Here is a 12,944-nt window from a genome sequence, read left to right as displayed (position 1 = left end):
TCATGTCATAGTTTCCCTGTACAGAGCTTTTATTCAGCTCTCTATTTTTAGAATGTATCGTCATTGCACCACTCTGTGCACCTTGTGCATTCATGTCTGTGTGATGAATTATGGGTGATGTAGTGTTGTAAGCATTGTTCCACAGCTGAGCATGAGTGCTCTCTCCAAAAGCCAGACAAACACACAGAATGTGGTCCTCTCTACGTGAGCGGAATTCAGCTGTAGTGCTCAATGATTCATGAATACAGTGTGTCTGCAGACATTTCAATGTTCTTGAAAGCTTCGTCTGAGAGCAGGAACATGTTTGAGGAGGTTGCCGGCTCGCTGTACAAAAGCAGCGGAGTGTTTCTCAGTCCGTTACGCTGTTGAACCTGCTGTGTAAGATAAGCTGGTTAAAAGGGTCTCTGCTCTACTTTAGAGAAGATGTTCTGCTTCTCGGTCTGACCTCCTGGAGGGTGACCTCAGGGTGTTTGTTTACACAGCGGTGGTGCATCAGGGGAAAGTGGGCCATCTGGGACATTACAGTACCTGATGCAGTATTATGTACAGTGTGTTGTCAGGGTTAGTTTGGGAGTGAGGTTTGAAAGAGTTGGATTGTCCTAATAGTGTCAACTGGAAAGGGGAAATGTTCACACTTGCGTGAGAAGAAACAAACAAGAATCTAGAAAAACATTGAAGGGCTGGTTGGAAAAAGCAATGCTGAAACATCTGTGCATTTTGCTGATGTGAATACAAATACAGCAGCAATAGAGTTTAAAGACTGTTCTAATCAGCATGCAAGTCTTTGTGGACTGGGGTAGTTACACACACACACACCAGCTGTCTTTTTGTTTTTGGTTTACGGATGCAACAATCCGACCCGTTGGATTGGTATCTGCACCACACTGACCTTATGAAGTAAATCAGGTACTGGCCAGAATATACAAATGTAGTTTATTTTTGTTCATTTTCTGTTTCGAGCTGGTCTTGATGCTTAAAGTAATTGAACACATTTCTTTTAATGTGAAGGCTACTTTCGGTTGTGAGTTTTCAGAAGCCACTCACTATTGTGTGTCCCAGCCTCAGACTGACTGTAAACCATGCGTTGACGGGTGCTTATTTCATACTGGTAGCTTTACAGTATGTATAACCTCTAAACCTCAGGTCTTCTTATTCATTTGCAATGCAGCCATTGTGGAGCCTAACTGCAATGTTTATAAATTCAGAGCGTCGCCAGAATTGACATTCATATGTTCAGAGCTTCACCGTCTTATGTGTTCAGATCACTAAAGGTCTGGCACCAACTAAATAACTAAGCTTGCTTGGAAGTTAAATACTATGTCTCATCTCAGCCTTTATCATGCAAACCAAATCTGTAAGTGTGAACATGTGATGGATAGTTTGGCATTTTTTAATGATGCCTTCATTATGTCTTTTGTCTGAACCTGTTGCGGCATCGCTGTGTAAGATTTGTCACTGTATTCTCATGGATGTTGCATATGTCTCCTCTGTCCACGAGTAGAAGATTAGAGCTGTGGACCTACTAGGAATGAACCACAAAGCTACATTTTGTGCACTTTTGCGCAGACAGTTCAGGACTGAGCAGCATCATTGATGCGGCTTACGTGCTTCATGAACAAGATCATGAAGTAGAGATGAGACGATCATGTTGATGATTCGATTTCAAGTTATTCATCATTTAGTCACATCCTTTGTAGTCAGGACAAAGCTTAACTTTTTGAAAATGCATAACTGCCTCCTCTGTGCTTATATGGATGCTTCCTTAACTGCACTATACAGTATATGTTTTTGCTGATCCTCATACTGATCCTTGTCATGCTTGCACAAGCCTTTGGTATCTGATACAATGTCGACACTGCAGAATTAAACCAGAGGGCAAATACTGCAATCTTTCCCTTTTCAGCAGAGGTTGAACAATATAATACTTTGTAGGGCAGGTGTGCCAGCTTGGCCTTAGTTGTTCTACAGAACTCACGCTGTAGTCACAGGAGGAGCACTAGAGACAAAAGTGCTGAGCTATGTTTTCTGTAGCGGCCAGCAGGTAAGCTGTAGTGGAGATTGTCATTTCACACCGCTCCGCTCTGCAGCCTCAGAGGTGGACTGAGAACTCATATGAAACCTGAGGTGGGGGCGCTGAGGGGCCTGATGTGTAAAGCAAGGATCAAATTACATCACTAGGCTGTCGAAGAAGCAGGTTTTTACGCATCCACGCATTCAACACAAAGAGACACTGAAATGTTGCAATACAGACCAACTGACGTCTAGGCTCGTGAATGTGTAGACTGTTCATTTAGTGCATTCTCTGGTAACACCATCAACATTAACACCATCAACATCAACACCATAAACATACTGAATATGTTTGCTGGTGTCACACTGTCCACACGGTGCCTCGGTGCTGCAGAGCTGCTCCGGGTGAGAACAGTGCAATGCTGCAAAGTCACAGAGGCCTTAATAGCATGAGTCTGCCCGTCTTGTTCGTAAGGCTTGGTTAAATGCAGCAGCTCATTATAAATAGAAAGCTATTTCCTCCTCAGGCGGAACACTGGGCAAAGGCTTGAGGTGCTGCTACCACCAGGAGGCACAAGTGAGTAACAGGACGTAGCGAGCACACACGTGCATGTAAGACAGCAAACCCTGTCAGGAACCCACAGTCATTTCCTCCTTCTTCTGCTTAGCTTTCTCCTTTATAGCTCTTCCTTTGTTGAGTCATTTCACTGCAATATAAGACACACAACCCATCCTGCCTGCACGTGACTGTGTGTCCTCTGCACCCACCTTGTCTCGGGGACAGACAAATAGTCTGCAACCCTCCTGCCTTTGCTTTAAGGTCAATTCTGACTTATCTATCTGAGACACAACACTCTGGGCAGCTCCGGCTGAAGGTAGCTGAGCAAAACAATGACCTTTTCATGGTGAATATGAATCATACATCTCCTCCTTACTGAGGCAACACACAGTGAAACGCGTATGGTATCATGTAGTGTTTGCCCGTGCCACTGTTGTTGCATAACTCTGGAGCCGCAGAGCGATTTATTTTACTGGGGACAAAAGGACACAAACATGTAAAGACTGAAATGTCCCACACAAACCAATAGAGAGGTCATTTGGACGACAGCAGAGAACTCGCAGCCTAAATCAGCTTCACATTTAGATGCCGTTACATTTGAGGATATCAGCATTTTCATCAGAAATTTGAGATGTATGCTTTTGTTTTTAGCAATTTAGATGACACACACTTGTGTATCACAATATGATTTCATCATGAAATTATCATATTGAATTACTGCCCAGTCCTTACGTGAATAATTGTGCTGAATAATATTCATATGTGATTTAATGGTATTGACAGAGGGACTGAGGAACACAAACACACACACACACACACACACACGCACACACACACACACACACACACACACACACACACACACACACACACACACACACACACACACACACACACACACACACACACACACACACACACACACACACACATGTTGGTGCCTGGTTTTAGTGAGTCCCTCATTTAATATCTGTATTTCTGGTTATAAAAAACCCATTTGTTATGATGTTGACATTTGGTGTTAGAATAAGCTCAAGTGGTTTACGCAGGATGAGGTGAGAGGGGCGGGAGATGGTCATTGTAGACAACTGTCCCATCTGTTTCAGATGAAGTGCAGCTTGTTATGACACTTACATGCTTGTCATCTAATGTGATGTAATCTTTATTGTGTTTTATATTACACAACTAGACAGCACAGCTTTTCTAATTTCATCTGTATTGAGATGGCAGGGAGATGGCAGGCTTACAATTTATAAATGCTGTGCGTGAGTGAATACTAATGGGTTGAACAAACAGAAGCCACACATGGCTGCTATGGAGAGTAGTAATAAATCTCCCTTTCTTCATCAAGAAGTCACGCACAGGATGCACAGTTTTGACCTCTAAAGTCACACACCGTATACTTGTCTTCATAGTGCACCATGACAATTAATCCTGTGCTGCAAGACACATTTAAAATCGATTTATATCAATTGGCGCTTAGCTTTATGGCACACGACTGTATTCAAACGTAAACTGGCCTTGTTCATCAACACCATTCAACACCATTTGCAGGCCAGCAGAGGTTCCTGGTTCACACGTTCAAACACACTTAAGCGTTACTAATTAAAACAGATCTATCATCAGTTATCCCCTAAAACTTACACTGAGTCAGTCAGCTCACTCATGCACGCAAACTCTCAGGCCTGTTGCACGAGACAAAAGCCACGCTAAAGCAAAGCCGCGTTCATATATTCTGTATTTGCATGCAACTCTGCTGTAGGCGTGAAATGCACATAGCGACCGTGCCCTACAAAGTGAGCAACTATGAACAAATAAGTCATTTCTGATGTAAATACATACCAACAACCATCACAGTGCCAGACTTGTGACTGGCAGCAAATGCCTGTTGACTGATCACAGTCACCAAGTGCTTCAGTGTGACACCCAGCCACTAAGAGGCATCTGCCAGATTGCAGTGGTTCTTGTCAAATAAGATCAGAGGCACAATGCAGTGAAATGTCTTCTTTTGAGCTGACATCTGACGATATTGTAAGTGCCTCCATGATATCCTGCATCTTGCCTTTTCAACCTATTTTAAGGATGCAGATCAGGAATGTAGAAATGTAGAAATACCACTTCAATATATATTTCACATATTAGTTCTGCGCAGGTTCTCCCTCAGTTTGCCTTTGTTATTCTCTTGTATTAAAGGGCCTTGTGTTATTTGCCAGCTTTGTAGTCACCAAATCAAGGTCACAGCCTCTGTGCCAATTAAACATTGTGTGCTGTACATTCATAGAATTGCAATGAAATAAAAACACTTTTAGTTAACATGCACCACAATCTTTCAGGTAATTGCCCTTAATTGACCATATCCTGTCTGTATTTACAATTCAAAACACAACCTGCCACTGTGTTTTTTTTAAATACGATTGCTGATGTTGCTTTTTGCAAAAGTCTTTGACAGTATTTGTAGTAATGTTTCGAGTCTACGGTTGGGGAGTTGATGACATATATTTCCATCTGAGGAGGGCTTCGTGTGTTAGTATTTTGGCTGCACATGTACAGAAGAGTGTACATTTGTACGTGTGTGATGGATGAAGCAGTTGGCGGTGTGTGTGTGTGTGTGTGTGCAACGTCTGGACTGTGGCCTCCCATAGAGATGATGTTAGAAGTATGTGTTTAGTCACTTAATGTAACTGCTCATTTGTGGCTCACACTAGCACTGTCCCTGCTTGTTATCTTGAATGTGTATTTCTGCACGTGTGTGCAAGTGTGAGAGTGTGTTTGCGTGTGTTTGAGAGGGAGTCAGAGCCGGCTTTGTGTGGATACTCTGTGGAAGTGCAGTCATGATTAAGAAGAGAAGAGCATGTGCACACTGTGTGCATCAAACAGGCCATCTTAAAGGGGAATGACAGATGATTTATGAATTTTTTTTTTCTCAGGTTCTGTAAATAATAATTATGATTTCTTATGAATATGATGTAATGAACAAAAGTGACAAGTGACAAGAGTGAGTTTTCTGTTTCTTTAGTGTCTTCATGACTTGTTGTTTTGTCCTGCTTATACTCTCAATGTAGTTATTTTCACCAATGCAAATGTTATATTAGCATTTGACAGTTAACATATTTTCACATTATAATATTTTGGGACTTTATACTAGATTCAAGAGAGTTGTATCTTTGTTGCAACTCTGCAATCTGTTGCTAAGTCAGTAAAGATAAATAATAGCTGTGTTGCACAAAAACTACGATAACAAGTTTTATGATGAGTATCTTCTCTCATCTCTCAGCTTCTCCACTCACAGGAAATGAAAAAACACGCCGTGAAACTCCAAACTTTTTAACAGAAGCGCTGCCGATCACTTTGCTGATTCAAATCATTTTGTTCAATGAAGGTAAAAGTTGTAAGTCACTAACTGTGAGTTTGTTCTCTTTTTTTCCCCTTCGCAGCATCACAGCTCAAATGCACTGCAGTACGTACATCAGTACAAACTGAAGAGCAGTCCAAGTTCATTTTAATACAAAACTGCACATAAGGTTATTAACTAAGCAGCCAATTATTTATAACCGAGTTATGATTGTTTCTGTGGCTTTTGCTGTCTTTCAGGAGGTTTTTAATGAGAATTGTTCTTTTGCTTCTTTCTTGTCTTTTGTTTGCTTTGGTTGACTAACATGTTGGTTTAGTGGCATGATGGTTTATTTCCAGGGTCAGTTGAATACTTTTTTTGTGAAAATATTCAACTTAAACTTCATCGAATGCCTGCTTGAGCCAAAAGCTTTAGAGGAATTTCAAAAAAACTGAAGATCCGAGAATGCTTTACTTCCTGTGAGGTGTTGCAGAATTGAGGTTGCAGATTCACTTCTTGCCTCTTTCTCTACATCAACACTCACAGGAAAACACCGACACAATTAAACAACACCAAGAGAAGCTTTAATGGTTTTTCTCATGAACTCAGCAGGTTGAATCTTTTTGGCTGACAGACAGATGTCACTCTGCGCAAGTCGTGCTGTATCGGCCGCTTTAAAAAAGCTGATTCCAGTTGAACTGCACTGAGCTATTGCTGTGTTCAGCCAAACAGGGTCTGACAGCTGCAGCATTTTACAAGCTGAAAAAAAACATCTTGATTGAACGACTACATCGCTGTTCAATTCTGTGTCGATCGTGTAACTTTAGGGCAAAACTAAGCGATACATCACTGAGCTTATGCAACAAGTATTCAGTATGATGTTTTCTTCCTTTGTGAAGACATTGGTGGAGCGGGTATTCTTAAGATGACCTGCACTTGTAGTGTTTTCCTTGGCAGAGTGACATCCACATCCTCACACAATTCCTGCCGCCCCCACATTTCTTCACATACACACACAATTGTGTGTACACATACACCATATACAAAGACACATCAATATACTGCAATGTGCATCTAAACGTACGGTCCCAGCTCTATAGAGCTATAAAGAATGTTGCATACAAACAGATGTGCGGTACACTTAGTCGTATCTTGTGTAGTCGCTGAATTAAAATGTTGTGGATTCAAGTACAAACAAGACATCTTGTTGCTGCTGTTATTGTTTTATTGTTGGATTTAGTCAGTACGGTAGTTCAGAATTAAACACAAGAACAGTTAACAATAAAAGCAATGCAAAGACATGTGGAGGGATTTCAGCAAACACATTATACTATTTCCTGATGAGAAATAGCAATAAATGATTAATAAACTGTGATAAAATGAAAACATGACTACAAATAGAATCACCTGGTAATGTGACAGGCCTCATCGAAATATACTGAAGATGAACACAAACCCCATACATAACACACACTTATGCACACGTTTTAAGTTTTTCCTCAAAACTAGAGAATGAGACTTGAATTTTACGCCAAAGCCTAATTTTATGTTGCTAACAACCAACAGCCTTAAACCATACAATCAGAACCAGAATCAGAACCGTTTATTGCCAAGGAAGTTTGCACCTACAAGGAATTTGTCATGGCGGGATCACTAAAAGAAAAAAATATATCTGTAGTAATCTATTTTTTTTTTTTTCAATCAGTCTCTCATATCCACGTGCACTAACATGCACTAAAAACATGCACAGCCGGCCTGGCTATGTCAACATCACACATCTGTGTGTAGCCTGGAGGAAGATAGATGGAGCTTCATGGGCATTGTGCACAGGGCCATCTGAATTCTTACGTAATAGGTGTACATTGCCGCTGGCCGCATATCTCAGTAAAATGGGAAGTTATGTAAAGGAATGCATGGTTCCGCGGGTTCCTTTGTCATATGGGGATCTGAGCTCTGTGAGTGTGTGAGATGAACCGTCGTGCCTGTAGACATGAACGCTCACCCTGCGGCAGAAGGGAAACTGTACGACTGTGGGGGTCGAGGAGGAACACGCATTATGCCGTGTGATGAGTTTGTCATATTGTTGGCGTGTATTTTAGAACATAAATATATGCCGTGCAAGTGTGTGCATGTGAGCGTGTGTAATGTATCATGTTGTGTGTGGTTAACACAAGAGCAGCAAGTTATGTGAACACTTAAAATTAATATATTATATGCTGCATGAGAAAAGGGAACATACTACTGTCTCTTTATAGCACAAATCAACTAAGATAAGTCAGAGATATTTATGGTCATCCCCAATGGCCTCTTTCCTCACTCTCCTTCTCTTTCTGTGTCTCTCCCTCTGTCTATTTATGCTCGCAGAATAACGTGCTGATGATTGAATAAATTGCTGGTTGATTGAGAACGAATGGTTATCATTTGCTATTATATTTAACATGCTTTCACAAAGCAGGAAGTGGCAATTTGCATAAATTAACTGTGCCTTTGAAAGCTAAAACTGTTCCGACAACGTATTACATGCTGCTGTCTGTATCTTTACGATTATTACTCAATTACTGCTGTAGACCACACAAGAGGAAATATTATATAATATATCATATATATATTTATATGTATATATATATATTCACATGGAGAATGTGCCCACCACTAGGCACTATGTTGATAGACCTTTGGCATATAAGAAGACATGCTGGATACCTTTTGTTAATGTGTACTCAACCATCTAACTGAAGCCCGTGTTACACCAAAGCAGTTTTCTATCGCTCCTTTTGGCCTCAATGTTCACTTGTCTCTCCGTCACTTCCCTTCCATCCTCGATTGAATCGCTCAGTTCTCTCTGGTCCCTGCGGCCCTGAGCATGCTCCGTCATGGAGGCAGCAGCCACAAGCTTAACTCAACCTTTTACTTCACCAACAAAGAGGCCCATGTCTCCTATTCTGGGCTAAGTGCTTCTCACAATCTGCAGTAAACTGTTGGGAAAAACGAGCCCCTGCAGCCCACAGTGCTCTTGCATTTATGGTGTCCGCAGAGAACACAGAGCAAAGGATTAAGGACTCCCTCAGGCAGAAGAGGTTATTATCTATATAATAATATATATATATATATATGTATATATATATGTGTGTGTGTGTGTGTGTGTGTGTGGCTTTTAGCATTTGTCTGCATTGTGTATTATAAGAGCCCTTGGGCATCCCATGTGAAAAGTTAAATGACTCCTGTATTGATGGAAAGATATCATGGTTACCAGTGTGCAGAGTTTACATTGACCTGCCTGATGCATAAAGGAAGAAGAGGGCCTCTCTATGGTTACATATCTCCAGGGAGGTCCCAGGACTGTCCTAAATAAGCTGAGTCACCCTGGTGTGTCCACCTACAGCGTCTCACGCATCGCACTGCGCTAAGACGGCACATGCCACCTTTATCTAGCAACGTGTGCCTCTGTTGTTATCGTCACTCGACCTGGCCCGATGTTCCTGTTCTCTCTCTGTCTTTGAAACAACAGTAGAATGGTGCAATGCTGTGTTACATCACTGATTCTACACAACATCTTTTTAATATAAGTGTGTTTTCCCTTTTTTAACTTCGCTCAGCCGATTCATACAGCGGTGGGCGAGAGATCTCTGACTGGTTGTTCTGATAAGTGAATCAGTGTTTTCATCCATCAGTGCCGTTTGGTCCTTATTTGTGCTTTCCCATGTTTTCCGCCCACAACGGCACAACTTTTTACCTTAATATTATATCTAATTATCAAACAAGGAATCTCTGTCATGTCTGTCTGTCTGTGGGCATGAACCATTTACACCATCTATTCACACTTGGTGGGTGTATTGCTGGGGACCCAAGGAAGTGCTTCCGTCAAATTTGATGCAAATTGTGACATGCAACACATTTAATATCAATAAACTTTGAATAAATAAATGCTCTGTGCAGCAGTGGGTGCAGAGTTTCAGGACTCTGTGGACTCAGGGCCTGTACACTGCACTTCCTTTAGCTGCTGGATGCTGGACAAAGTCTGCTTTGGGTGCTGGGTATATACTGACGTTAAATGGATGCTGGATAAAACGTTACAACCACACTCTGGTTCACATAGTCAACAGGAACGGATAGCCAACTGGAAGCAGAATCAGACTTTTGTTTCGTCGTGTTTCACAACTTAGGAGTGTTTTCCAACTATGTCATGGCATGTGTGTTGAGTGTAAAGTTGTTTGTACGAGTGGTTTTCAAGAAAGCTGAAAGCAGCAACACCACAGGCCAAGCCACGGCCAGTTCTGAACACATGTGTTTTGCACTGGACTAGTATTATCAATGAAACTTCCAAGTTAATTCAGTTTTGTTTTGTTATTTTTGGATTATGAGTTCAGACTACTGACTTGTCATTTGCTGTCATGGAGGCTCAGAAGGTAGATCTCAGTTGTCAGCTGTCCGATGTGGTGTGTTCAATCCCAAAAACGTTCACTCAGTCTTCCACTTCCGGGTTAGTTTGGTGTGTACGAAACAATGAAGCCAAACAGCTTCTGGTCTTTCCAGTTTTAACTTGAGGTTACATGATACTAAATCAAAACACTGCTTTTCCTGTCTGTCTTTCCTAGAGTGGAAAGGTGTCTCATGTTTGCATGTCTTTCATGATGTTCTGTGAATATGTGCAGAGATAAATGTTGTAAAGTGTCACAACCAAATCAGATCAGAATGAGCTCAAGATGTTGGCTGCTCTGGTTAAACAAGGCTGTTTTTACTTTTTGAATTGATTGAACTTTCACATGGAAAAGAACACGTGACACTGGTGAACTAGATATTATACAGTCGTCCTCCTATTCTTAGACTCAGCCAGCTTGAATAGCTCATCCAATATGAAATACCCCATTGATGCTTTCTTCACTGCAGCCATCTCTGTGACTGGCATTTGGGTAACGATTGGCAGGTTGTGACCATATTTAAAATTTGGTCAGACACTGAATTGGTGACAGGAATCTTGGGTGCCCACCTTGAAACTGTGGTGATTGTATATATTCAGTGCAGCCATGTTGGACATGTTTGTGAAGCATCTATGTTTTAGAATTTGTAGCTTCTTTGCAGCAACATAAATACATATTGGGACCATCTGTACATTACAGACCGTAATCTAAAGCATTACCCAAAATGTCCTGGACCTATTTCCATCGTTTTCTCAGATCCTTCCTCAAAAAAGTTGCGTTCTCTTTACTCCATTGAGCACATTCATGGATACTACAGAGCTGGATTAAAATGTTCACACCAGATTCTTGTGTCTGCTCTGTATTTGTGACCTCTGTACGTTGCACCCAACACACTGTATTTATGCCATGCTCATGGTCTTTCATGATAATCCATCATATCTAGTTCTTGTCAAAAATCTATTGTTCTCTCTTTTATTCTGTGTACCTGCAGGAAACGGTTGAGTATGCCTTCCTCATCGTTTTCACAATTGAGACCTTTCTGAAGATTATCGCTTATGGTTTGGTGATGCACCAGAATGCGTACGTGAGAAACGGTTGGAACATGCTGGATTTCGTCATTGTCGTCATAGGGTAAGTCATCGAGTTCAGTTATTTCAATCGATGTTTTCTTCCATCTTAATATAATGTATTTGATTGAACATATTACCTGCACCAGTGGGCATCATGCCAGGTGATCCAAACATTGTGTCATTTTACAGATCGCATCATGAGGTTTTGTTTTTTCAGTGGATTTAGTATTTAATCTCAGTTTTTTAAAATTAATTTATTGAAATATTATTTATCCAGGAAAAGCCACATTGAGACTAAATATTTACAAAAGTCCTGGCCAAGACAGGCAGCAGCACAATAAACAAAATGTCAGATATACTGGTCAATAATATCCAGTTTATCAAGACTCTCTGCTTTGTCACATTTAAATGAGCCTCCTGTCTTGAATGTATCATGTTAACAAAATAAACAAATGAATTGTCAGAGCATATAAAACAAGGCGTCGAGGACGGACCAACACCTCAGAATTAGAAGAGTCCGCATAACAGTTTGACAGTTGCAGGTTACAGTGTATCTGAGCGAGGCAGTCGGTGTTAAAGTTAAAGTTGCTTCAGCCTCTGCTCCAAGCGGCTAATAGAGACCCTCATACACCCACAGTATATGACCCAGAAAAGACAGAGAGAATAAATCACAGCTTTACCACCACTGGAGTGAGTCACCATCTCTCCATACTTCATCTCTTCTCCAACACTCCCTCCCATTTTTCCTCTCCTCTCACTGCCTTTCTTTCGCTCACACTCTGCCATCCGGCTCTGCTTTGTCTCTGCAGCTATTTTCTTACACTTCCCCCATCCATTTTGATCTTGTACGTCATGCTGTACCCTTCTCACTCTGCCCTCATTCCTATCTCCTGCACGTTCTCCTCTCATTATCTTCATCCTATTCATTCATTCAGATCTCTGTCTGTATGCGGCATGCAGGGTTTATCTGCCATGCAATCAAATGCAACGACGGCTGCTCCTGCTATGAAGAGTGTCTGTTGCTGCTACATCACTGAAATGACACACTGAAATAATATGGCCAGAAATCAAATATATGGCTCAATACCGCCCCGAAATGGCTAAATAAATGAATGTTGCAAGGCCAAAGGTCAGCCCACTGCAGGCTTCAATATGTTTGTGTGTCTTTGTATTTATAGATTATAGAATGGCACGTAAGGGTTCAACAGAGGTGTGAAAAAGGATGTAGGCGCTCGAGGATACAGCTCTTTGAAGAGTTTGAATGTATTTCGTCGTTAAGTGACGCTCTTCATAGAGTGAAAGATTGCCTGTTGTCGAAAGATTCAATATAATCTATTGCTGTCATAAAGACAGCAATAGATTATATTGAATCTTTCTGCTGCTGTGCTTGTACGATGCTTTTTTTATCAGATCAAATATTGTTGGTTCAATCAAGATTTGAGAGTGTGAGAGTGTCAAGTGCAAGAAATAATATCTGAGGTGTTTGAAGTATAATGTTACAGGGAACATCCTTCTTTCTTGACTTGTCTGACATGTGGGGAGAAATGTACTAAAGA

At 41.1% G+C, this 12,944-nt stretch overlaps 1 protein-coding gene across 1 annotated transcript in view; it reads left to right on the top strand.

The window, feature by feature from the left end:
- cacna1da (calcium channel, voltage-dependent, L type, alpha 1D subunit, a) overlaps positions 1–12,944 on the top strand; it is a gene marked incomplete at both ends in the record, with an annotated part of 48,126 nt that overhangs the window by 1,291 nt on the left and 33,891 nt on the right. The window contains one exon of the mRNA XM_079265411.1: positions 11,310–11,449. Coding sequence (XP_079121537.1) covers positions 11,310–11,449 — 140 coding nt within the window. The remainder of the gene's footprint in view (positions 1–11,309; positions 11,450–12,944) is intronic.

This window comes from Melanostigma gelatinosum (genome assembly GCF_949748355.1).
Source record: "Melanostigma gelatinosum genome assembly, chromosome: 3".
Classification (NCBI taxonomy): domain Eukaryota; kingdom Metazoa; phylum Chordata; class Actinopteri; order Perciformes; family Zoarcidae; genus Melanostigma; species Melanostigma gelatinosum.
This window is presented reverse-complemented; position numbering and strand designations above follow the sequence as displayed.